Source organism: Andrena cerasifolii, chromosome 4 (assembly GCF_050908995.1).
Source record: "Andrena cerasifolii isolate SP2316 chromosome 4, iyAndCera1_principal, whole genome shotgun sequence".
Taxonomy (NCBI): domain Eukaryota; kingdom Metazoa; phylum Arthropoda; class Insecta; order Hymenoptera; family Andrenidae; genus Andrena; species Andrena cerasifolii.
In genome coordinates this window covers 7,953,916-7,979,824 of record NC_135121.1, presented here as the reverse complement: position 1 = coordinate 7,979,824, position 25,909 = coordinate 7,953,916, and the positions used below count along the sequence as shown (strand labels likewise).

At 45.1% G+C, this 25,909-nt stretch overlaps 1 protein-coding gene across 1 annotated transcript in view; it reads left to right on the top strand.

The window, feature by feature from the left end:
- Positions 1–25,909, top strand: part of LOC143367708 (uncharacterized) — an 82,396-nt gene that overhangs the window by 47,544 nt on the left and 8,943 nt on the right. Inside the window, exons 2-5 of the mRNA XM_076809809.1 lie at positions 19,405–19,642; positions 19,854–20,317; positions 22,334–22,635; positions 24,846–25,101. Of these exons, the coding sequence (XP_076665924.1) occupies positions 20,057–20,317; positions 22,334–22,635; positions 24,846–25,101 (819 nt within the window). The 5' untranslated portion in view covers positions 19,405–19,642; positions 19,854–20,056. The remainder of the gene's footprint in view (positions 1–19,404; positions 19,643–19,853; positions 20,318–22,333; positions 22,636–24,845; positions 25,102–25,909) is intronic.

The following is a 25,909-nucleotide window of genomic DNA, read 5'->3' as shown; positions in this document are numbered from 1 at the left end:
TCCTGCAGAAATGTGAGACAAAGGAAATGGTACCATCAGGATTGCGCGTTATAACTGTGATCTATCCTGAACGATGCACCTTGGAATACCAGCAACTTTCGTTACGAATGATGGGCGACTAATTACAGCTTCGTTTCCCACAGTAGCTTGTCCACAGTAGTCAGTATTCCAAGTATATGATCGATCGTTTAGAGTAACGTAGGATTTCTCAGGAAGTGGATTTGATCCCCCTGAAGCGCAGCGATATTCCAGTGACAACCTGCTTATCAGCCGCAGTCTGTACCGTAATAATTACCTAACAATGATCTTCACGGTGACACGTGATTGGCACCCGGCTGGACCATCAGGGAAGAGAAGAGGGCGAAGAACCAGCGGACAAAGGGGCGCTTCCTATTCAGGATCGATCACGTGATTCCGCCGCTCGTGTTTCAGTCAGCCGTGTAAATATGTATGCAGTTTTACGTCTGCACCGGGACGCGACGAGCGACTGGCCGGCAATGGAATTGCATTAAGCACACGGCCGCGGGGGTCGGGGGCGAATAATTAATGTCCACTGGTTCAATGCACATTTCTCCGGGCTCGTCGCTGAGCAGATCGATAATCAAAGCAAACGACCCGATAGTGACCGCGGCCTTCTGGGAAATCTAGAAAACGCCAATGGAGCAAGCTTATTCGCGGCGGGTTCAAGGACGCCGACGACGACGCCAGGCGGCACTCCGTCTCCACGAGGAGCGCCGACTCGCGATTATCCTCTGACAGGGAATCACGATGCAGGCAGTCAATAAGCTATTCATGTGTTGATAGGATCCTTCTGAAGCATGTGGGAAATTGTTCCCATTGGGCCGCCACCCTGCCGAAGTTGGAAGCCTTTGGACGTTTCTAGGGCTCCCCAAAGCTGGGGTTCCTTTCAGCATCGCTTACGGGTGAACTATTCAGAACATCGAAACATTTGGGCATTTTTCGAGCTCTGCAAATCTGGAGGTCAACACTTGAGGGTAGGCTATTCGGGAGATGAAAATCATTGGGCATTTTTGGAGCTCTGCGAAGACGAGGTATATACCTTTGGGCAGCATTTAAGGCTGGGCTATTCAGAAGACTAATTATGATTAATGTCAGTGATAGATAGTCGCAAATGAATTGTAATTTTAACTTCGTACAGGTCGAATAATGCAATTTTAGTATTCAAACTTGTTAGATATATTTTAGTTGTCAGTTCGGCGATAGCTTACGTAGGGTTCGGTTGACATGTAATAGGAAGAAGCAAAAATCTCTTTCTAATATAAGCACACGCGCACGGTTAAGCCGCAGCCGGTGATAACGCGATGGACGGCGATTTAACGGTGATTAACACCGTCCAGATTTATTCCCGCGAAATGCTAACGGACTCTCGCACATAATCGCGCATCTGAATGTATGGATAAATTGGGCTGAGCCGTGATCACATTCCACCAATGTTATTTAATCTTCGGGATAAATGACGACGAGCGAGCAGCGGTGAATCGTTTGCATGGTGATTATGAAACGTGAGGCGTGGAATAATAATTTTGCATAGGTAAAACAATTTAAACACTGGAGTGGTTCTTATTTATACGTGTCGAAATTTCCTTTTTGTATTTCTTTGCTCTCACCCCGCGAACGATGCTATTTGGTAAAAAAATAGTCCCCGAAAAAGATTATATAATTCATCAGGAGCCTGGATTTAAAGAATTTCTCAAAAAATGGTAAGCCCTATCGAAATTTTGTTCAAATAATATTAAAAGAGCATTCAATTTTCTACCATTACTGTATATATAATTTTTTCGTGCTTCCAACCAATTTTTAGATAATAGCGTTTGAATATAGAGAGGTCCGCACTTCGCGCGTCCCACCTGTACAGCATAATGCTCTTTTAATATTATTTGAAACAAATTTCGATAGGGCTTACCACTTGTGAGAAATTCTTCAAATTCAAACCATTGATGAGTTCTAAACCTTAAGGCCTGGTCGGCACCCTCTCCTGTTGTTCGATTGCAATAATTTTTTTTATGAAATGGAACCATGTTAAGGGTTGAGAGCAAAAGTAATCGCAAGTTGAAAATAAGGGCCACCCTATTGAATCACACCGCTTGGTACGATTAAACGTGCCTGGGGCGAGATGAATCCACCGACACTTTTAAACTTATTCACATTCACAGTCCTGACACATCTAAACACCCCCACCGCCGAAGCAAGTTTCCTAATATAAGAATCTGCAAAGAAGAATCCACAAAGTAGACACCTGTACCTACCACAGATTTTTGAAATTTCAAACTACTCCGGAACAATGGTAAAAATGAAATTTTACATTCCTGGGTCCCCGATAGTCGCAAGGAGATCGTACTTCTGTTTCTAAACCAGAAAAACCTTCACCTTCCCTCCCCCCTCCTCATAACGGAAAAAATGTTATTCCCCGACATATCGTTGGGGAATGTCCGCCATCATGAAAGTGAGACAACTTTGCAGAAGCTTCCGCGAGCCAGCAGATAGCCACGCTGGAAACGGCACGATGTAACGACATCGGGGAGTTTGCTGCAACAGATAAGAGCCCGCGCGCGCCACTTGTCGCATGGAAGATGATCTCGGGAAAGTTTCGTGCTTCGGGTCCGAAATGAAACGGACCACCAAGTATTATTTTCATCGCTCTATTTACACGCTGATCGGGAAGCCGCCCAGCCTAGATCGTATCCAAGGAATGGCGACGGTGAAAAGAAAGGAAGAACAGGACGTCGAAGGGGTTCAACGATCGCGTTAAGGTCCTCGGGAGACACGAAGGTGGCGCGTATGCGGGCGGTTCTCGTTAAGTTGCAGGTGCGCCACGCAATCGACACTGCGTGCGCTGGAAACGTCGATGGGAATTGCCCATGAGGGATTCCTGATCGAGGAGAGCCTTGCTGTGAAAAAGCAAACGTCTGCTCGTGTTTGACAATAGTCAAGCGCGCAAAGTCTCCAGCCGGCTGTTTCCTGCCGTAGGATTTCACCAGGGACAGCGAGGAGGAGCCCGGGCAGATTGGCAATCTTTCTTCCTCAGCTTGGCGTATTGAATTAGAAGCCGGTCACATCCGCGCGCGAGCGTAACGCGCCGCGTATCGATGCGTGAAAGTTTACTGCATAACAGGCGAAGTAATTAAAAGTTCTCGAGGGCTGGCTATTTTTCGCCTTCTTCCCGCGACCAGCAAATTGCTCCGGGCAGCTGGTGTGGCGTAAATGAACGTGGCATTAAGTTTCAGGTTGTGGTTGCGCTGCATACCGGAAGAGGGTGAAAAACTTAGCACCCCCTTGCTCTTACTCGAAGCACCTTCGAACAAAATTAGCAACTCGACACGAATTGATCATCATGAAACCACGAAGGCTAGGCAAGTTACACAAAAATCGTAGAAAATTTGAAACGGATTATATTCGGAAGTGGAAGTAGGTCGAGGTGCGCGAATCACGAATAAAAAGTCGAAAGCGGATTGCTCGTTTGTCAGGGATTTTTAGCCGCTGGCCGCGGAAGATAATGCTCGCATGCAAATAGGTTTTCGACAGGGCGTGTGGGTGAACGACCATAGGTTGTCGCGACGCGTGCGGTTTACAATACCCAATCGTTCTCGTCGGTGGCCAATGATTGCACCGTCAATTTTCAGCCGGCTGGACAATGATTATCCGTGATCCGCGGTTATTATTCATGGTACGCGGCGCGGACGATCGTTGTGTGCCGTAGGTGGTTCGTGGCGCCGCGACGCTCCGGTGACGTAGGCGTACCCGCGTCGAGAGCCTCCACAATGCCATTCAACGAGCCGCAGCCTTAATGGTGTGTAGCGAGCAAACATTTTCAGCGTGCGCGGAGTAACGATTTGATCGGTAGATTTTTGACAAGCTGAATTGCTGGCTTCGTTCCTTCCTCAACTTTCCAGAGCGACTGCATTAATCCACTGATTTATCTGCCTCTAATGTCATGTATATCTGGTACCGGTGGTGCAATGGAAGTTTCTGTTTCCTCTAAGCAATTGTGGTTCGTATTCATAACAGACGACTGTCGACAGAGATGTAGGTACCTAAAGTCGAGCTGCCTTATTAAAAGGAATATGTATTCCCTAAAGAGGGAGTTGCATAGATTCACCGGGGATCCTTTTACTGTGATCCGGGTACAGGTTAATGTAGCTTTCAGCGGCTAAAGACCTATTCTTCCAGTTCTTTCATTCACGAAATTCTCTGTATTCCCGCCAGTCACGGTAGCTTGCTTTAAAATTCCACTTGAAGCGTCAGAGAGCCCGAACGTCGAGGAGAAATTTCGTTACGGGCTGGTTGAAGTTCCGCAGAGAGAACAGAAGAGACGATAGTTTGGGAACGGGAGCGAACGTCATCGTCGAGTATGCTTGATTTCAAGTGTAACGCGTAGCAGGTGGCTGGAAAGAAATTAAACTTCACCACACGAAACGGCTATTTAATTATTAACCGTTTAATTTTTCTCGCTTCCTCCACGCTAAAAATCTAGCAGCAGCGCGATTCAATTTCCGGCCGTGCAGCCCCGTCTCATCCCCCGGAGGGTTCCCTCGGGGCGAGCTCCATAGACAGCTCCCTAAAGTCGGATGTTTAATTCACGGTGTGTTTCGTCGTCGATAATTTAAACGCTTTACATTATTCAAGCACCCTCCATCTCTAATTGACAGTCACTTGCTACCCTTTGAGTCTTCCCCCACAAAACGTCGCGTTTTGAATATGACACACGTACATACCTATGTACGTGTACGACCCTCGTTTTATTACCGTCAAAGGGGCCACAGGTCCCCGCGGAACGAACAAAATGTTAATCTAGGTTTTAACTAGAGTTCGTGTAGTTCGTAACTATTAATTCAATCAGTGAAATTGCAAAAGCAAGATGACGTGACAAGGACTTGCTCTATTCATCCCGTAAGTTCCTCGGAGACTAGATTACACTAAACAGATTCCATTTAAGAGATTCGACTAATTCCTCGCGATATTGACACGCCAAGATGGACCCACCCCAGGGTGACCATTTCCAGCGCGGAACTTAATTAATCCGCGGTTCGCCCATCGATTCAGTTGGAATTCGACGATACATTCCTGCTCTCCTCGATCTACAATGTCCACCGTGCCGATCCAGACAGTTTAATTCGACGGTCGCAGGATATTTCCCAGGCGTATCGGATCGTGGGCACGTTCGTTTTAGAACGGCCCACCCGCTCGGCGGTAATTATTCCGCTCTAATTCGAAAACACTTAGCCAGTCCACTTCAACTTTTCATTTTTGCTTAGCGGGCTAGGGACCACCGATTCACAGCGATTTCATCGATGGGATCCTAAATTAGCGTGCCATTAAGGCGCAGAAGGAAGCCTGAGTCTTAGAGGCGGGGGTTCGTTTTCCCTTATCTCGAATCGCGGCTGAGTTTTGGCAGAAAGTCGATCGTACGGCGCCTGGACCAGCGAAGACCCTCGAAGTGCAATTAGCTTCAAGTGGACGGAAATTGCACGGTAATGCACGTGTAACTCTTGCACGCATCTGTCACAGCTCTGGTTAAGTGTGGTGGAGGTTAACACCGGGGTGGAATAGGGAACACGGAGTAATGGACGCAGGGAAGATGTAAGAGAGCCCTTTTTAGATCCATAAGTGACCGTGGATTGAATCCAGTGTTTCATCTAGTTAAATTCATTTGAAGCGAAATGTTGTACCGAGTTCCTGATGGTTTCTGGAACAGGAAAGTCTTAGGAGATTGATTTGGGTTGTGTGTATCGGATCCGCTGACTCAGGGGCTGGGAGCAGCGCAGAGTTACGATAACAGCGTTCAGATGACTCAGGAGAAAGTTCAATTTCTATTAGATAGGAAGTATTTCTGAGGGAAATACTTATTTAGACAAGACTGGCACGGCGCGAGAACTACGAGGAATTCCTTTCGTCCGTTTGATACTGTTCCCACGCGGGATCAAGCGAACCTTTATTACACCCCCGTTCAGGGACACTTTGCGTAGTACTGGTCCCAGTACTTCCGATTGAAAAAGACATTTGCGTTTCCCTGCGATGGCAGTAATATGTAACAGCAAGTGGTTACAGGAGCATGGAGCCCTATTGTATGCATTATTAACAGTCACGTGTGTCGTACAACGAGCCTGTATTCGATCCTCCATAAATAACTCACGCGACCTTTCCCAAAACTGCGTTTCGAGCAGCAGTATCAGATTGAAATGATCGGATGTCGCGTCTGACGTATGATTGAAGGATCGAGGACGTTTTCTTCGATCTATTACTCCACCTATGTGTCAGTTTGTCAGAATTCATTGCTAATTAACAACTGTTTCAGCTGATTCTGCAGTCCTAGTCTCCTAACAAACAGCTGTCACCAAAGTTATAACACGATGCATAGCAATGCTTTCAGATCCCACTGCTCCCAGTCCCATGCAGAATAGAAACGACGGCGTCCGAATAGAGAATTCTGAGCAAGAGCACCACGAAAGCAAGAGAAACGAAAGGATCGGCCGTCGCAAAAGCATTGCCAATGTTACACGAGCAGAGAGCCCTATTAGCCGATGTTGAACGCTCGTAGTTCTGCCGTGTGATGAACGAGCCACGCGAGATCCCTGCAAGGTCGCCGCCAGAGGATAAATCAGTCGAGTGATTCGGTATTCCTCGCCTTATCGCGCTAAAACCTTTTTGCTGCCTGCTGGGTACTCGCGAGCAATTAGTCGGGCGCCGTGGAAGGATAATTTATTGTCTCGCGGATGCGACCGTGGGCGATCAACCAATCCTTCGGCTGATAAACGCTCCGAGCTTCTGCTGGAAGCAAAAGAACGAGCTTCCGTTCGCCTGGCTCCGTGAAACGTTCCCATCTAGTCGGGTAGTTCGCTCACTTTTAAGGGGTTATGCCTAGTCAGGCGGTCGAAAAGAGGCGCATATTTGTGAATTTTTTTTGAAGAAGCGAAAGCGTATATTTTTACAGAACTTTTTGCGCTTAAAAGAGCAATATTTGAAGAACATTTGGTAATTTTTTCGTAGAAAAATATTTCCGTTTATAATAAAATAACACGCGACATCCAAGAAGCATTTTTAAAAATTTGCTTTCGCGGTGAGCATTGCCATTCGTAACCAGATTATCTAAAATCAAAAAACAAAAAAGATTTCGTTAGTATATTAATGTATCCTCAGGTTGACGGAGAGAATTTTCCGAAATATTAAGTTAAAACAAAATGGCGGCTGTTTAAAGTTGAAATCCTGATTTTTTCGCGTAATTTTTGTAGGAAAAAATCTTTTCGACCGCCTGACTAGGCATAACCCCTTAATGGAACCTTTGGATACAGCCGAGGAAACTTGTGTAAATCATCTCGGATAGTTAACGAACCCTTGCGATCGTACCCCGTGTTTTATCGGTAAATATATTTTCAATGTAGCAGTCAGTTTAAGCGTGGCAGGACGAAGTACGGAAGGAAACGGCTCTTATAATAGGATCGCTTAATGAGTTAACAGTTGAAGGCAGGTTCAAAGTTGTTGAACTTTCGTGTCCGAGGAATCGATAACGTCGATACGACGCTAATGAATAACTGACAAGTTGTCGTTCCCCCCGGAGGACACCTACTTTCCATTCCCCGCCCCCGACGCGAAAAGGAAACGTTTTCCTTGCCAGTTTCTTTATCTCGTTTCCGTTTAACGTCCCTCCTGCCGAGCCAAAGCGCACCGGACCTTTAAGCCGCGCGAAATGCATTTCGCGACGTCTTCGCTCGGATAACCATTTGAAAACACGTTTAAAATGCAAAGGATGCGCTAGGCTCGGATGGAAGGGAACTTCAATCGTTGCTCGCCCCTGTCGCTCCGTGTACGACAATTTTTAATCATCTCGAGGCCTTGACCGTTCAGGTGGCACCTCTCTGAAGAGCAAGGGAACCTAGTACGGGCTCGAAACTTTAAGCGTAAAGCGACCCAACGACTTGATCCTTGGAACTTCATCCAGGAGTACAGTGATTCTGTGCGCGGCTCCTTATTTACATTTACTTGCTTCGCACGTACAGACGTACAAAGCGCGAGAACACAGTTTCTCTGCTTGCGAGGCAATTCGTTTCTGTTGCCTCCGCGCGGGGGCTAGTAGAGCGCGAGGGAAAATCCGGAGAATCTGTTATAGGTACCTTTTATAATGACTTCTTTCCTGGCTCGATGAAGTTAGGGTTAAGAATCTTATCCGAGCGGCAGGCGTGTAACGCGATCGAAATTCTTTCCATGGGGTAGACTGCTCGCTGGGAGGAGCGCGGGGAAAGTAGCCGTGCTGCTAAGATCCCATCGCTCCGTCATGAATAAGTGAATTCCTAAGCAGTAGAAGCAAGTGTTGAGCAACATTCCGCGTCAATTTCGCAGCGCCCACGTGGCACATGCAGCCCAACGGAACGTATGCAAATGTATGCATTCTATGCGCTGGGGAGGGGAGGGGGCATAACTTGCGATGCACGGGGGTGCGCCGGCGTTATCGCGAATAATATACCGCTAACCAGTGGGATATTAGATCCATCGACGGGGCAGACAGCAAGGAAGAGTTAAAAAGGCCGAGTTTATTCGATCCTCCGTGATGGACCTGCGAATGTGACAACCATTAAATTTGCGTGGAGAAATATGAGGATTAAGCATGTTGAATCATAACGTTCGTGTTGCTCGAGGCACTGTTAGAAAGCAACTCAGATTCCTTGCCTTTGTATGCTAATTGGAACCCGTGGCAGTCACGACTGTATGCCATATAACATGAAATGAAACCAAGGGAGGAATTGAATATTGTCAGCCCTATAATGTAACAGAGCATTGTGCAGCTGATTATTGTTTAGTGATCCTATCTAGCTCATGTAGGGGAGAGTCGTGCAGTACCGACCGCTCGTTTTTTTTTATATCTTGGGGTAGAGTCGATAAAAATCAGAAATTCAAATACGTGCTTGTAGTATAGATGGAACTTAATAGGAGGAGGGAAATTATTTTGGGAAATTTAATAATAAGAATTGATAATTCGCAAAAGTAAAAGAGTTGTAATTTCTAGGAAACGAAAAATTGTCGTCCAGTACCGACCAACTATTAAATTAGTAGAATTTTAGGGCTAAGTGACTAACAATGTTAATAAAAAGGCATTTAATTGGTACAGTACAAGATTTTTTTTTCAAATTTTATTTGTACAAATATCGCAAGTATAATACCTAAATAATATTCTCCTAACCTGTGCATTCGACGTGTGCTCAGCCTTCACATTCGGTACACTGCGCCCAATCTTTATCAAATGATTCCTTGCAAACAGAAATGGGCAAAATTTTTATTTAGATAAAATTTCGAGTAACGAATAAAAAAATTAACTTTATTCGTCGAATAATCTAAAGTTAAAGTTAGTTTAATTTGATCCTTATTTAAAGAATTTTTTATTTAATTAATTCCCAACTCTGCTTGCAAATGACACACTGGATAACTTCTTCATTATATCCTAGCTTCCTGTTTGTTAGTTTATCATACCTACCCTTATTTACTTTATTTTTCTGCGGGACAAGGTAGAAAGAAGGCTAAATGAATATCTTCTAAATTAATCTGAGTTGCTAACAGATTGAACTTACAGATAAGAAAAATTTGGTCTCTACTGGTTGACAGTCTGTTGCTCGGTACTGTACGACAGTTGGATGGTCGGTACTGCACGACTCTCCCCTACCTAATGATATCTTTTGTGCTATTAAAGTACATACTAATTTTCAGTACAATTGGTCTCCTTGACGTGCTTCCTTTTCGATCTGCTGAATTGCAGATATAGGTAAGAGTTGCAGGTAAATGTACAGATTGGATGTAGCAAAGAAACTGGGCTAATTTATTTAAACGTCTGACTGAAAGAAAAGTATTCGATCTTGAGAGATTTGACATTGTAAAGGACCTGTACTAAACTGTAGAAAACCGCATTAACCACGACGATGGAAGAGGTACTTGAAACCCCAGCAACTGATATCAATACTGACATGAAAGAATTCATAGCCCATCAAATTTGACCTGAGTGGTCTCATTGCATATTGAGTTTAGAAGTATAATAATTAAATTATTCTGTAGGCTTTCCCAAGCCTCTTAAAAAATTAATATCAACATTTTCCTATCCATATCAGAAGGCTTCATTTCGAAACAGAGCCGAATCTGAGTTTAATGCTCGAGCTTTGTTGAGAAACTAGCAAGATTGCATTATGAAGCGTCTAGGTCTCGTCGTTAACCGAGTTTACCTAACCCACTTTTATTTTTTCGGGACTTACACCACCCGAGTGTCTACTTCGTGCACCGGGTCACGTCGAAGTAAACGACTGTACCGAGTAAACGCGATATAAAACCGCGTCGCCCTCGGTTTTTCACGTGCACAGAGAGTTGCCTTATGAATATATGTATATTCATCCAGGGGATTGCGAGCTGGCCCGTCCTTGGTAGCGAGACTTTCCTCCGAGTGGCATTAATAATACCCCTTTCGCTTGCCCTTCAGCAGAGCTCGAACCAACGGCAAAAACTAGCGCAATCTCGCGAATTTTACGCCCCAGGGGCAGGCCTGCGTCGTTTCTACATCCACGGCAATTATTATCGCCATTTACGTGCGACGGATCGAGACAGAGGAGGGACGGTTTGTGTGTCGAAGCAGCTGGATACAGGGCGAACGGATCGCTTTCGTGGGACTTCCCAGCCGAGGCAGCGCGAAATATTTCATTAAGGGATTATACCTAGTCAGGCGGCCGAAAAGAGGCGAATGTTTGTGATTTTTTTTTGAAAAAACGGAAGCGTATATTTATACAAACCTTTTTGCGTTTAAGAGAGCAACATTTAAAGAACATTTGGTAATTTTTTCGTAGAAAAATATTTACGTTTATAATAAAGTAACAACCGACATCCAAGAAGCATTTTTAAAAATTTGGTTTTGCGGTGAGCACTGCCATTCGGAACCAGATTATTTAAAATAAAAAAAACAAAAAAGATTTCGTTAGTATATTAATGTATCCTCAGGTTGACGGAGAGATTTTTCCAAAATATTAATTTAATACAAAATGGCGGGTATTTAAAGTTGAAATTCTGATTTTTGTTTAACATTAAATAACAGCCATTTTGATTTAAGTTAATATTTCGGAAATTCCGTCCGTTAATCGGAAGATACATTAATATGCTAACGAAATCTTTTTTGTTTTTTTTATTTTACATAATTTCGTTCCAAATGGCAGTGTTCGCCGCAAAACCAAATGTTTAAAAATCCTTTTGGATGTCGGTTGGTACTTTATTCTAAATTTAAATATTTTTCTACGAAAAAATTACCAAATGTTCTTTAAATGTTGCTCTTTTAAGCGCAAAAAATTTTGTAAAAATATATTCTTCCGCTTCTTCAAAAAAAATTCACAAATATTCGCCTCTTCTCGGCCGCCTGACTAAATATAACCCCTTAAGGATAAGGAACTCTGCTGTGTGTTGAAACGTGAACGTTGCACTTACGGGGCGTATTGGTATTTTAGCGTCGCGGCGTGAAATGAAAGGGGAAGGCGAGAGTGTGATCTCGTGTCGCGGAATTCAGATCCGACAGATTTGCGAATTAATTTGCAAATTAATTTGCGAAATTGTGGCAGTTGGAATTTATCGTAACAGTGAAGTGGCTTTAGCGTCTTGGTCAACGAAACACTGGTACCTATACCAATCTTCACGTAGAGCCATCTTTTTAGCAATATTATGTACTTGACATTCTAATCTCGAATTCAGCTCCTTGATTTTTGATATTTATTCACCACGGCACGCGAATCGAGAATTTCGTTCCTTCCTGTTCTTCACGGTCCCGCGAGTACAATAATACGGGGCATTATCGGCTAAACGGTGTTCTGAATTTTCTATCGCGCGCGGTATTGATTATTCAAATGCCTCTCTTCGTCTCAAATAGATCCGAGTTCTCTGTTTGAACGTCGCGACGCAGCATTCTTGCACGTAATATCGAAACTTCTTTGCCCCAGTGGCGTATGTTAACACCGGAAACTTGAATTCAAATAGTACTCCCTATTGACTCTTCGCAATTGCGTTTCCACATTCTGGAGCGGCCCCTCGCACGAGCAACAATACACAAAGGACAATTTTTCACTATCCCAGTGCGCCGCCTCGGTCCAGCGGACTTTAAGCGCCCCTTCGCCTTATTTTTATTAAAACAATAGCCACCCAACAAGCAGCGTGCCTCTGCAGAGCAAGAAAACACTTCAAGAAACTGTCAGACCCCACATTCCAGACTTGGAAGCAGAATTACAGCGGCGGCCGGTCCATGGCGCGCCTATACTACTTAAACTAGTAGAGTGATCGAAGCCGTACGATCTTCGTAACTGATCAACATAGAATTATAACGATATGGCCCACGGAACAAAAAGTAATGCCTATGACATTTATCTGCAAAACATTGCAACAAGAGTGCAACGTTTCGCCGCAAACCCATTTCAAGATTTCTCTACAAAAACAGAACACAATCGAAGGAATCCGAGCAGATGAAAAGCAACGAAGAAGGGAACAGAGATCTTCGATTCCCCAAACCTTCCGTCGCGCTAAGGAATATCGCGGAACGTATCGGGAAACGGAATAAGGCTCGACGAATAAACGCATTTCCATTACGTCCTTTTCCTTTCGCCCCAGTCGTCTCGCTCGCGTTTGGTTTCCAGCATTCTCGCGTCTCCCCGCGTAGGTACGCACGCGTATTCCGCAGGCCTTCGGCGAATTTCCTCGCGTTCTTCCGTCACGAGTGATCCCGTAAGCGTAATTTTATACCGGGGAGACGGTAAACGAGAGACAGCACAATTAACGCCCTTAATGTAATTTGTCTCGAGTACGTTACCAGCGTCATTCGATCATCGCTGGGAAGCGGGGTGGGTAATTGCCCTCCTTGCGGGAAATCAATTGGAAATTCCCGGTCGCAAGTGCGCGTTGGTAAGCGATGCGTTAAAACTGAAACCGGGCATTCGTGTCCCCTATAAATTTCACGAAGGGTGCAACTTCTGTACACCGAACATGTACGCGTAATCCATGATTTCTCCTCGGGCTTGTTTACGTGCGCGGAGGATTAAACAGCCGACTTCACCGGACATCGCTATTCGTTCGCAGCCGTCGAAGTTCGAATGTATCGGCTTGCAACAGAGGTCGCACGAACGGCGAGGCAAATATAAAAATCCTTCACCACATATGTATTCCATTAAATACTAGCAGAATGCCAAGCCCCACGCTGAAGCAGGTAAACCCGACCTCGTGGTTATCTTTTTTTTGGTAGCTCGGAAACGATATCGACTGTTGGATAAAAGCGCATTAAAAGCGAATATTTCTCGTATCTCGACGCGGTATCGCAATTCGATAATTTCCGGCTTCCTACGGCACTCGGGCCGCGTGAAATTAAATTAATCGAACTTTATATAATTTCGTTTGAAACGCAGCCACCGACTCGTACGCGAATTAACTTCGAGCGGTCTAATTAGACTCGCGAACGAATCTCCGGCGATTCCGCTGCGAGGGCCGCCGAATTTCTTCTCGATGTTAAACGTCCGCGAGTTCGCTTCGTTCGAAGGCCTCGGTGTACGCTAACACCCGGCTAGTTGAATCGGCAAATAGGCTCGCGAGCGCGAGGGACTTAAATATGAATCACCGAAGATAGAATTTCAAATATCCATCGCCATAAGGCGTCGCTGGCAATTTTCGTGTAATTCTGATACCGCCATATGGCGCTGCCGCGAACACACATTGCCTTTTAGCCCGTCTCTATTGGCGGCCAAGCGGCACTTGCCCGACAGACAATCGAAATACCTCTTCAGTGTTGTTACTTATGAATTCACATCGCTTCTCTCTAACTTCCCAATACCTAGGTTGTAATCTATTATCCCCCTGGCGCTGTTTCTAATCGAAGCCGGCAGCTCGCGAATGCACGGTAAAATCGCTGTGGTCCTGAAAGTATGTGCGCCTGCAGGAGATTCCGCACAATAATTATCGCGGGATCGTTGAATCGTAGAGCTTGAAACTGCGCTTGTTCTCTTCTTAAGCGCGGCTAGCGCCAAGGCGGTATGCAGAATCGATAGTAACGCTCAGAAAAACTTGGGGAACGAGGCGAGAGCGGGGGAGGGACGGAATAAGGGCGGGGAACAGCGATAATTGAAGGCACTTCTTCGCAGCGTTTCCTTAATCGCGTTTTCAGAATTTGCAACGGCTGGCGACGCCTCCGTTCCGATCATCGAAGGGTTTAATTGAATCGCGAAAAAAAAGGTGGAGGCAGAAGCGGGTGAAACGGGCCAGCCCCCGTCGAGACGTCAGGGTCGGCGAACGGCGGAACTGGATGTTCAATCTGAAAGTTGATTATCGAACGTCCCCCAATCAAGCGTCGGTTATATCGGAAATCGAAATGGTCCCCGGTTCGAATGAAAAATACAATCGACTGGACGGGGAGAGCAGCGCGTCGGCACCAATTTGTTGTACTGCTGGTCATAGCTTCCGGATAAATTCGTTCTCGGTTCGGATGATTGGGTCATGGAGCACCTTTGAAACCGTACCTGACGAGCGTGCCTTCGCTCCGGCGGGAACACTGCGGGGCAGGCAAGAGAATTCGTCGCCAATGACGCGGAAAATGTGCGTGCGATAAAGGCTCCTCGATACCGACGCGATTTATTCGCAGCCGGAGCGGCTACAAAATACTCGCGGCGGCAGCGAAATTCACGTGTTTCCCCTGGTACAGGAGGTGGAAGATCGTTCAGGTAACAATTGAAGCCAATGCGCTGTGCCATTTCTCGCGAATAGACCTTCTACGTGTCTGCACACGCAGTATTTAAGATCGCTAAACGTCGCCAACGTTTCGTGGGACAATATTCGTTTCGATTCAGGGGGGTTGGTTGTTTAAAGAAGTTCCCATGAAGGAATGGTTTGAAATTATGAGTCAAAGGTGTGTTATAATTCACAAGTACTTCTTGAGTGGCGGAGAGCAGGGTAAAATGGAACGCTTGACTTTGGAGGATGATAACATAAAATCGGAAGAAAAGAAAGACACGGGGCTCCAAGAAGAGTCTTAAGTGGACCTTAGAGTGTAAGAAAATCAAAGCCTTTGTTAGGGAACATATTTAGCAACAAAGGAAAATGAAATTTACCGGAGGTATTGAAATCTTCGCCTGGCTCAAGTGGTACGGTAAAGCGGAACACCCACTAGAAGACCATGTGAACGTACGAAATCTTTATTTTTATGATTTAAAAAGTATTCGTTTATGTAAAAAAAAACTATAAATATACGTTGCAGGTGTAACTATTACAAATAAAATATAACAAAAATATATATTATACACATAAGAAAAAATATTTTACCAGATAACGTAAAATTTACTAAAGACAATCAAATACACAGGGATTTTTGCACGAATACTGAATATCAACACGTGCATGGAGAATATTTTAGTTTTTCGTGCGTTTTAAATAAAATTGTTTAATATGAAAAAATTTGTTTGTATATTTTTTTTATTATTTACTTTTTAGTGTCTAAGTTTTGATTTGTGGTTATTACGCTAATTTCAAGTCGATTGGATTTGTGGTTATGGGTTATATTTATTGATGACTGGATAATTTCTTCACCCCTCCCGTTTTTTTCATAATTTTGTATTGTCGTCGTAACTACGTACGCCTGCAAAGTTTCAAGACAACTGGAGTGGTGGAAGTGGGTTAAATAGGTGTTCCGTTTCACCCCACGCAAAAGTGTCCCCCTTGCCCCACATGCGATAATTTAGTAAACATTTAATATTTACACTTCAGCGTGAGGTAAAGAACTGGGTAAAGCGTCAAAACGTAGCGTAAGGTCTATAGAATCCAACGGTGTTTATGCTGTTATAAATTTTCTAAATCCAAGCGAAGAAAAGTGGTCGAAACTACATCGCAATATCGGAAGTTCGATACCCGAAATGTATACAACACTGTTAATCGAAAAGTGACTGTCACGAAACGCTGTGAGGACCGTTCGGTCCCATGTCACGCGATACCAACTCATTCGCAGCTAAGGGAAACATTGATGTTCCGCTTTACTCACCCGTTCCGCTTTACCCTACTCTCCCCTATTTCCGAGGGAATGGTAATTCTGGTCTTCTAATTAATGGTAAATTTCTGTGAAGGTGCATTTAATTCAGATTGACTTAGAGACCTACTTGAACAACTCCCCCCAAAAACTTCTTCATAGTATTTAGGGCAGAAGCTGGCATCTGTTCCAGGCTCGATCGATCACGAATTATTCACCCATGTCCGTTCGCTACCTCGAGCACACTGGCCTGCCGAAGGCGTTATCGAACTGATGAAAGGGTTATGTAAATTTCCGTGAGCGACAGTTGTGGATAGGGGAGATAAGCAGGGAATGAGCCCGTTCCCGTTTGTCTTGAAGTTACGATTGTGGAGCAGGTAGCCAAATAGTGCAGGTCGGTCTGGGGAGAAGATTGAGACGGTTCGCTCGTCTTTTACCATCGCAGCTAGTGCGCGCGTGAAGCACCCGGGGGTGAGGTGAGAACAGCAAATATGTAGGTAGAATACAATTCTGTCTACGTGTAACCTGTCACCTCGGTTCTTTCCATCGTGTGATTTCCACCGAGATGTCGAAACAAAGCACGACTGCAATTTTAAAAGATCCCAGACACTCTAATCTCCCCAAAGAATATACAATCCTCGTTCCGTTCCAAGTGTACGTAGAATTCCGATTGTGTGATTAACTACGACCTCTCGAAAGTGCATTGCGATCCTTCTTTCCTTGGATTAAATAGCCGGGGATTGGTTCGCGCGATCCGCTCTTTTCTTTTAACCTGCCCGACGGTACACGAACGCAAGCGTAAGGGCCGTTCCAGTGAATCAACCGACGTGGAACCTTCTGCCTAGCACGAGCTAAAGCTGAAGCTACCCTGCGATGCGTGAAAACACGGTAGTGTGCAAAACGGTGCTGCGCAAAATGCTAGTTAACTTTAGTACCAGCTTTGACGGCAGGGAACGACTAGGTTCTAGTCGCCATGATTGAGCGCGTAACAGTTTTTCAGTGGCACGAAAAGATCGATATCGAGAAAATACTCTTGAGACAGTGCGCGAGTAATTTCGTTGTAAACATAATCGCTTCGCTAATAGCTTCTGCCAGGGTTGGCTACGTTTATCGGCTCGCATCAGTTTCACCGTAAAAATGATTGCATCAGTGAGAACGAACATGTTACGAACGAAGGAGCGCCTTAAGCACGTAACACTGGCCGTGAGTAACAAGCCCGAGAGCCGGAGAGCTCTCTAAAGTAATAAACGAAATTTGTGGAAACGTTTTACGCGCTGAGAGCTTCAAAAGAGGCGGTCGGAAGCCCCCGATGGTAGATCGAAGTGGAGGGATCCATTAAATTCAACCGGCAGGTCTTGAGGGCCGAGATTGAGTCAGACGCGGGGCGGATCGTTAAAGAATTAGCCGCAGAGCTTTAAACGTCGTGGTCGACTACATGCAAGGGCTTCCTTCTCATAAAAATAGCGCCTGCACCAGGTATTTATCACTCAGCGAGCTCTCGAAAGCGTTGCGAAATAAATGAACGAATTTTTGAAAAATTTCCCTCGCCACGAATATTTCCAATCTAACAGCCTTCACCTTCAATTGAGAATTGCTTTCAACGCTCGCGCGTTCGAGGAACGATCGCGATCGTTAACGTCGCGCAATACATTAATTCCTGAGCTCCAGTTCATTTAGCAAGCTACGAGTTGCCACGTGCCCCACATATCTATCAACCCCGCGCTCACGTGTGCACGATTCATTGGCGCGAGATCAGCGAAGTTCGACGAACGTGTAGCTGCCCGGCAAATGAAATCGCGTCGGTGTGGACAGGAACATATCTAGTGGGCTTAATTACGATGTCCACGGGCGCGGATGGGGCTGGTAATGGCCGGAGAGGCGAGAAAACAGTCCCTCGTCTCGAAATGTGCTTTCGCAGGTCGGAATTAATTAAACGTCCCACACTGTCGGGGAAAGAAGCGGAGCCCGGGGACACGGTGGACCGCTCGTACGTTGATTTTGATAAGCTCGGAACGATCTCTCTCTGAACGGGAGCGGTTAACCCCGCCGGTGGTCATTTGTCTCTGGAAGCTTTAACACCCCGTGCATCCGAATTGCAAATTCTAGGTAATGGAAGACGTGCGGGTGAATATAAACTAGCAGCCGTCTGTGCGCGCCAACTTGGCGTTTCTTCCACGCGGTGGACGGACGCTGTTACAATCAGATCTACTTGCAGGGGGGGGAAACACGATTTAAGGGGGCTAGGCAGTCAGAAACTCGATTCAGTTTTCTTGCACTTTCGAAGGTACCACCCTTCGAAATGCCGCGTGGTTTATGTTGAAATTCGCAAAATTAACGATTTCACAGACGAAAAAGTCGGGCGCGCCATAAACCGTTTCTGCGGTTGGCTAGATTCCTCTTTCGAAACTACGCGTTTTTCTGGAAATCATATTGCCTCTTCGTTTTGCAGTGTTTGCGAAAAAATGGAGGTGCAAATCGATTTGAAAAAAATTGAGCGTATATGAAACATGTCTAGTTTCTACGACCTCAACCTGCGCATAACTCTGTGAAATCTCCTATTTTGACAAAAAAAAATAAATAAATAAAATGGCTCTTTTCCCTGGCGAAAAATCACGTTTCTTTAAAATTTGCCGTTTTACAGCAGCCATTTTTATAAGTTTGATTTTTTTTCCTTTTTCAATAGGTTCATGGCAGAATGGGGGCCAGGGCAAATTGTCAATTTTAGAGGATATTTCACAATTCAATTTCTTACAGCCAGAATCAGTGCAAAACTACAGCGGCTCCAGAAAAAATTCCTACACATCAGACGACTGTAGACGCTGTCATATATATGTATATATTATTCAAATAATTTTTCTTTACTGTTCATAGTATTAATAAACATTACCCAAAAGTACTAGTCACAATTTTTATTCATCCCCTTGTAATTAATTCGCAAAGAACACTTGATTTTCGAGCGATCTGACTGCCCAGTCCCCTTAACGCTCGATTTTCGTTGAATATTTTATAGCATAGTCGTCGCGAAAGTAACGCTTCGTGGTAGCTCCCTGGGGTGTGTCGACTTTTGTGAGTGGATAAAACCTTAGAGCCTAACAATACATAGTTTAAGGAATTGAAAAACTTGAAAAAGCAGCAGAGCACGCTACTGCAACGATCACGGCCGTGGAGTGCAGTTCATAATGGTTTATAATAGTAATCCATGGAAAGAGTACGATTGCAGCGGCCAGGGAGGTACTTAAAATGGTCTACGACTTCGATAAACACGGCCGCGATCGCAGCTGTTGCGCGCAATCGCGCGCACTTGATTTATCGGGCGTGCAACTTGCGCGCACGATAAAAATCGTTTCGTAACTGGCTATAATATACCGTCGGTACGCGGATGTTTGTTTAAGAGATTCCGAGGCGAAGGTGAAACAGCGCGAGTCGTAAAAGTGGCTGCCAAGCGACGAAGGAAACGGGGTCAGGGGCGTGCTGTTACCGAAATCCTGTAGTTTCCGGGCTTCGCCCTGCTGGACGGCGTTACCTTTGGGCTTCGCGGCGGTTTCACCAGCGATTTTTCACGAGAAATGTTACAGAGGTCAATGTCGGATTTTACTATGGCATCGGGCGGTGCGTGTGAAAGCTTGAAAGGTTAGTAGAATCGATCTCCATGCTCTGTTGAATCTAAAGCAATATCGAAAGGGCTTCTCCGCTCGAGCCACAACTGCCGCAAGCTTACCACGTAATAGACATTGCCTTGTTAATTAATGATCGCATTAGAAGCTAAATGGCAAGCTGAGGAGCTGAAGCTGCGAGCGCCGTGGACGATGTAACAGTGATGTGCGATTGCTGATATTTTCAGAACGTCTGCACGTGTACGCGCAAAGGTATCACGCGTTACGTAGGGGGCACGAGACGGTCGATTGTTAATTGGAATCTGGCAATATTTCCACCGACCTGACCGGATGCGTCATGTCGTCCTACGAGGGGCACGTTTACGAGCGGAATCTTACTTGAAGGCGCAGTGCACGGGGAAACGATCGCGTCGGAAGCTTGCAGATTACAATGTCAACGCCTGCCACGGACCCGCTGCCGTCCACCGTTTCCGGGGAGTTGACCACCACGCTGATACCGACGGTCACCAAGATCGACACGCGGCTGGACGTCAACCCTATTTCGGTGATTCTGGCGGTGTCGATCGTCTGCATTTTGTCGCCGATCACCGTCACCGGCAACTCCATTATCCTGGCCGCCTTCTATAGGTACAAGAGGCTCCGGACTGCGTCCAACTACCTGCTGGTCTCTTTGGCAATCAGCGACTTTGGGGTAAGAACCAGAACATCTCGATACGTCGACACAGGCGCATTAAAGATCGGGAATTTTAAATTTGCAACTCCCTCGCGTGTTGATTGGCCGGATTCAGTTCTCCTCGATGATTATTCGGGACTTCGGGATAGGAAACGACAGGCAATAACGTAGCAGAGAAATTTTAGAAGTAGGAACACGGTTTATTCTACGAGTTAGGAAATGTAAGAAGAACTTTCATCGTTGAAGGAGCCATTCGAGCTCAAGAGCCTCGGTATATGTGAAGGTCGAGCGACTAATCGGGTATTCTAATTAGCCAGCCAATCAATTGACAACACGAGGCAGTCGCTCCCCAGATATTCGTGCCATATCCTCCACCTCGGTTGACGTTGGTTCCTTCGCTTCCACGGTTTCCCGCGTTATGACCGTCCACCTTTAACTACCTATAGTGCAACATTTTTGCGCGTTAAGGGTACTAGGCAGTCGTTCCTGTCTAAAATTAAGCATTTCTGTTTCAATTAATTACAAAGAAACAAATTGAAACTGAGACTTGTTATTTGGCATCAAGTTTATTAACATCATAAGCATCATTAAAAAAAAAATCGAGCATCTTCACAAAATGTGTAGTTTCGGACCAGACCTAAATTAAAGTTAATGAAAACTCTTATTCTTTATGAAAATAAACTAAAACCCCATTGAGACCCCATTGATGAGGTTTTACCATCCCCCAAGCCCCAAAAGGTGAGGTCTTATTTATTTTCATAAAGAATAAGAGTTTTCATTAACTCTAATTTAGGTCTGGTCCGAAACTACACATTTTGTGAAGATGCTCGAATTTGTTTTGAATCGATTGGAACCTCCATTTTTGAGTTATCACTGCAAAACAAAAGAAACTTTTTCTCAAAAAGCCTGTTTAATGATCCATCTGTAGCGTCATATATAATGCATATTTTTTACTAAACAAACATGCTTTTTAAAACTTATGATGTTAATAAACTTCATGCCAAAGAACAAGTCTCAGTCCCAATTGGTTTCTTTGTAATTAATTGAAACATAAATGCTTGATTTTAGACAAGAACGAGTGCCTAGTACCCTTAAGGGGTTATACCTAGTCAGGCGGTCGAAAAGAGGCGAGTATTTGTGATTTTTTTTGAAGAAGCGAAAGCATATACTTCTACAAAACTTTTTTCGCTTAAAAAAGCAACATTTAAAGAACATTTGGTATTTTTTTCGTGGAAAAATATTTAGGTTTATAATAAAGTAACCACCAACATCCAAGAAGCATTTTTAAAAATTTGGTTTTGCGGTGAGCGCTGCCATTCGGAACCAGATTATCTAAAAATCAAAGAAACAAAAAAGATTTCGTTAGCATATTAATGTATCTTCCGATTAACGAAGGGAATTTGCGAAATATTAATTTAAAACAAATTGACGGTTATTTAAAATCGAAACCATGATTTTTTCGCGCGATTCTTGCAAGAAAAAATCAGGATCCGAATGGCAATGCTCACCGCGAAACCAAATTTTAAAAAATGCTTCTTGGATGTCGGTTGTTACTTTATTAAAAACGTAAATACTTTTCTACGAAAAAAATACCAAATGTTCTTTAAATGTTGCTCTTTCAAGCGCAAAAAAAATTGTAAAAATATATGCTTCCGCTTCTTCAAAAAATATTCACAAATATTCGCCTCTTTACGGTCGCCTGACTAGGTATAACCCCTTAATTGAGTAATACGTCCCCCCGTCTGTTTTGAAACGCCGCTGTTTGTTTACACGTGCCCCGTATCATTTCCGCGTCTTGTTTAATTTCATATCCAGCCATCAACATAGCTCCGAAACGCGGGCTCGGGCGGCGAGGCTCCAGACGCATGATGCCATAAAGCTTTCATTCTCTCGTGTGCATTTCCTCCGTTGTTTATTGCATAAGTTCCGAAACAACGAAAGGTTGAGAGGGTGGCGGGCCGCGCCTGTACATCAACCCTCCGGCTTTCGTTTATAAATCATGGTACACGGAAATCTGACGTTACTCTCGCGCAGGTCGGTGTGTTCATACCCTTTGGGATGCAGCTGGAGCTGTCCGGCCTACCGGAGAATGGCGTCTCCACGCTGTGCATCCTGCCGTATTGCGTCGTCATCGCCCTGTGCAGCGTGAGCGTTCTGGTCACCGTCGCGATCGCCGTCGATCGTCTCACATCGCTGGCGCAGCCCCTCAGGTACAAAAACATTATCACGCACAGCAGCATCGAGAAGTACATCGCCGTGTTCTGGATCTACGCGATCGCTGTCGGCCTATCGCCTTTGATCTACGCGAAAGCGATCGCAGAAGCCCAGCCCCACAGGTGAGCGCAGTTCGAGCTTTCAAACATTTCTTCCGTCCCCTTTGAATATTAATTAAGCACGCTGGTAAAGCAGATGCGTCGAATAATTATCTAAAATTATACAGGGTATTTCATGTACATAGCACGAATTATATAGGTCCGTAGATTAATTTCTTTTTAAAGGAAGCAGACTTTGATGTAGCCCTTGGAAAAACGTCCGTGCTCATAACGATTAAAATTCCGATAAAAGTGGAGTACACAGTTTCCTCATAAAATTTTTTTGCTCCTACCTCGCGATCACTTAAGTTGCAAAATCTCCTCCGCATCGATTTCAAAGGCACGCTTTTCATGAAGCTCGTCCGAATTTGTAAGGCAGCTGGTATATATATTCGACAAACATCTCGAAAATTGTTAAAACCAAATTACACGCTAGTCACGTTCCTCAAACAGGACTCATTTGGACAGACGGAGAAACGGAACTAGCCAATAGTGTATTCCATGTTAAGAAACCGTGTTTCCAACCCGCGTTATCGGAATGAAATTCACCGAATTTCGTTTAAGTGATCGAGCTTTGTCAGTTTCTCCTTTTTCATGTTTCACTGGAAGGGTTAACGTTGCTCGGAAGTTAAGTGCCTCGACTTTAGTTCGCCTCGAGTTCGCCGTCGTGTCTCGTGCGCTTTGCAAGCTTCAGGCCGCGTAAGCCGACAGTCAAAGCGAGGCGCAGAGGTACGAGGAGGTAAACTGTAAATTCTATACCGTGTGAGCTTCCCAGTTAATTCGAATTTATCGTTCTGCCATCATCGCCGCGAACTTTGAGCGAATTGACAATCAACTCCTTCCGACTCACCCACGTCCTAATAGAATCACTGTGCGGAGCGTGTGACGAACACGAAGTGACACTGGGGAATCTCTTTGAACAATATCGATGCCATGTTCTAGTAAATATAAGTAAACTTTCCTCATAAAAGTTACGGGCCCGAATACAGATCGCGCATAACTATCCTACCAATATAAAGTGACATAGTTTCGACCTTGACACGTGCCCCGTTTGCATCGATATAACAAGCAGGATCCAGTCCCTTTGTGCCCATCGAATATCAAACAATAGAGGGATGTGTCGAGTTTGCAGAGTTGCCATTGCTCGCCAAGCTAGAGATCAGTGTGAAAGGAAGGAACAATTACGTGCAATTTGGACAGATACCTTCTACGCCACAGAATCAATAAATAGACGAGTCGACGTTACAGAAGGGCGTACAGTGACTCGCATTAATATTCGGACACTTTTTAAAATCGCATAACTTTTTTAGAATTCGTCCAAACAAGTTGAGTCTTTTTGAGAAGCTAGAAGGATTAGTTTTCTAACTGACGAGTTTCGTCGTTTTGAAAAAAAATGTATTTAGTTGGAATAGCGAAAAGAATAGTAAAGGTCGATTTTTAAACTTTTTTTTTGTGAGCTTGTAATGAAAATTCAAAAAAACGTTTAAAGATCGCAGAATGAGGTCGAGAATCGCGAAAATTCCCGAAATCAGCGATTCTCGACCTTATTCTAAAAAAAAACTCAAGTTGTTTGGACGAATTCTAAAAAAGTTATGCGATTTTAAAAAGTGTCCGAATATTAATGCGAGCCACTGTGTATATCGATCATTACCTATATCAATGGAATGAACAGGCCCGGCAATACAAAGATTCTGGAATTGCGGGAGCGAATGAGAACGATCTCCGCATAACAAGATCCAATAAAAAGAATCCTCAATCTCGTCGACCATTCCCTTTCTATTTCCTCGCATAATCATAACCGTTATCTGATCCCAAGTCTCTAAAACTCATCGGTGTCTCCTCTTACACCACCGCAGTGTGAATTTCACGCTGTACGAGTCGATAACCATCGACGTCGACCTGCACAAGCCCCTCGTCGCTGCTATACGGTCGTTACCGACGAATTTCTGAAACTCCAGAAGCATCGGAAGTTTAGAAGAAGCTTCTCAAGTTCCATCCTACCCCCTTAAATTCGCCGCCCTGCTGGCGCGCAGCGGTCCCTCGTGATCGATATCGAACGCTCGGCGTGCGACAGCCCGCCTCGCGCCAGCGAGCGCGCAACGGCGCACGTGTGCCTCTAGATTAACGCGCGGCGCGTGCAACAAAGAGGCGAATTAATTAGCCAGAAGTCGAGTCGCCGTTACACAACGAGGCTGGCTAACGACAGGTAAGACCAATTTGCGTTTCTGTCACAGTGACAACTGCCGGTTCGGGGCGGCCGTGCTACCCCCCGTGAGGGTGTTCCTGGTGGTGGCAGTATGGGCGCCCAGCGCCCTTGTCCTCCTCGGCTGCTACATGTACGTGTACCTGGTGGCGCGTGCCCACGCGCGTGCAATCTACACGGTGGAGCTATCGTTCAGGCATCAGACCCAGACAATGGCGTTGCCCCGTTACGGTCAAACACTGGCCGTCACCGTGGGTGCATTCCTCATTCTCTGGCTCCCGTTCCAAGTGAGTATACCCTCTGCATCGCTGCAGTATGATGGTTGATCAAATAGCTGTAACGATAAGTATCCTTGGGGCACGTTCAGGTGGATATGAAGCGACATCCACCAGGGTAAAGACGTTGGATGCGTTCTGACTATAAACGCATCCAGCGAAGCGAGGGTTCGAAGTAGAGGAATAGAAGGGAAGTGAAAGTGGAACGGAAATAAGTATGTTCTGTATTCTCTAGTAGACTGTGCATGGAGCCTCTTAGGGAACCACGTAAATGACGTAGATAAGAGAATAAGGGCGGAAATTTCGCGATCCGTTGTTCTTCTGATTCTGTGCGACACAACGCGGGTTACTGCATAAATTCTCGTTCTCTAGGAGAGTCGCGACACGGATGCAAACCAATTTTTACAGATTAACCCGCGCCCGCTCGTAGGGCCACGCGTTACAGCCGGTCTGACTATTATCGCTCCCGCGCTACTAGCGCGGCGCCCGACACGCGTTGCATCAATTCTACTTTGTCAGAGGCAGCGCGGTTCCGCGCGCTGTCTGATACCAAATTTTAGAACGACGCGGCCTGCACGCTGCAGCTGCATTTTTCATCGCGCAAGTATATTCCATTGTCTACGGCGTTGCCTAGAAATTGCGTCTTGAACGTCAGATGTAAGCGACGAAAGGACCTCGTTCGTCAGGGACGTCGCTCTGATCGTCGCTGCAGAATATCCAGGTGCTAGTGCGTGAGAAACACTGCCACTTTTTGTATTACGCAATCTTATGTCACGCATTTGTTGCCTCGTTGATGCCGTCGGATCGTTCGTCACGGTTG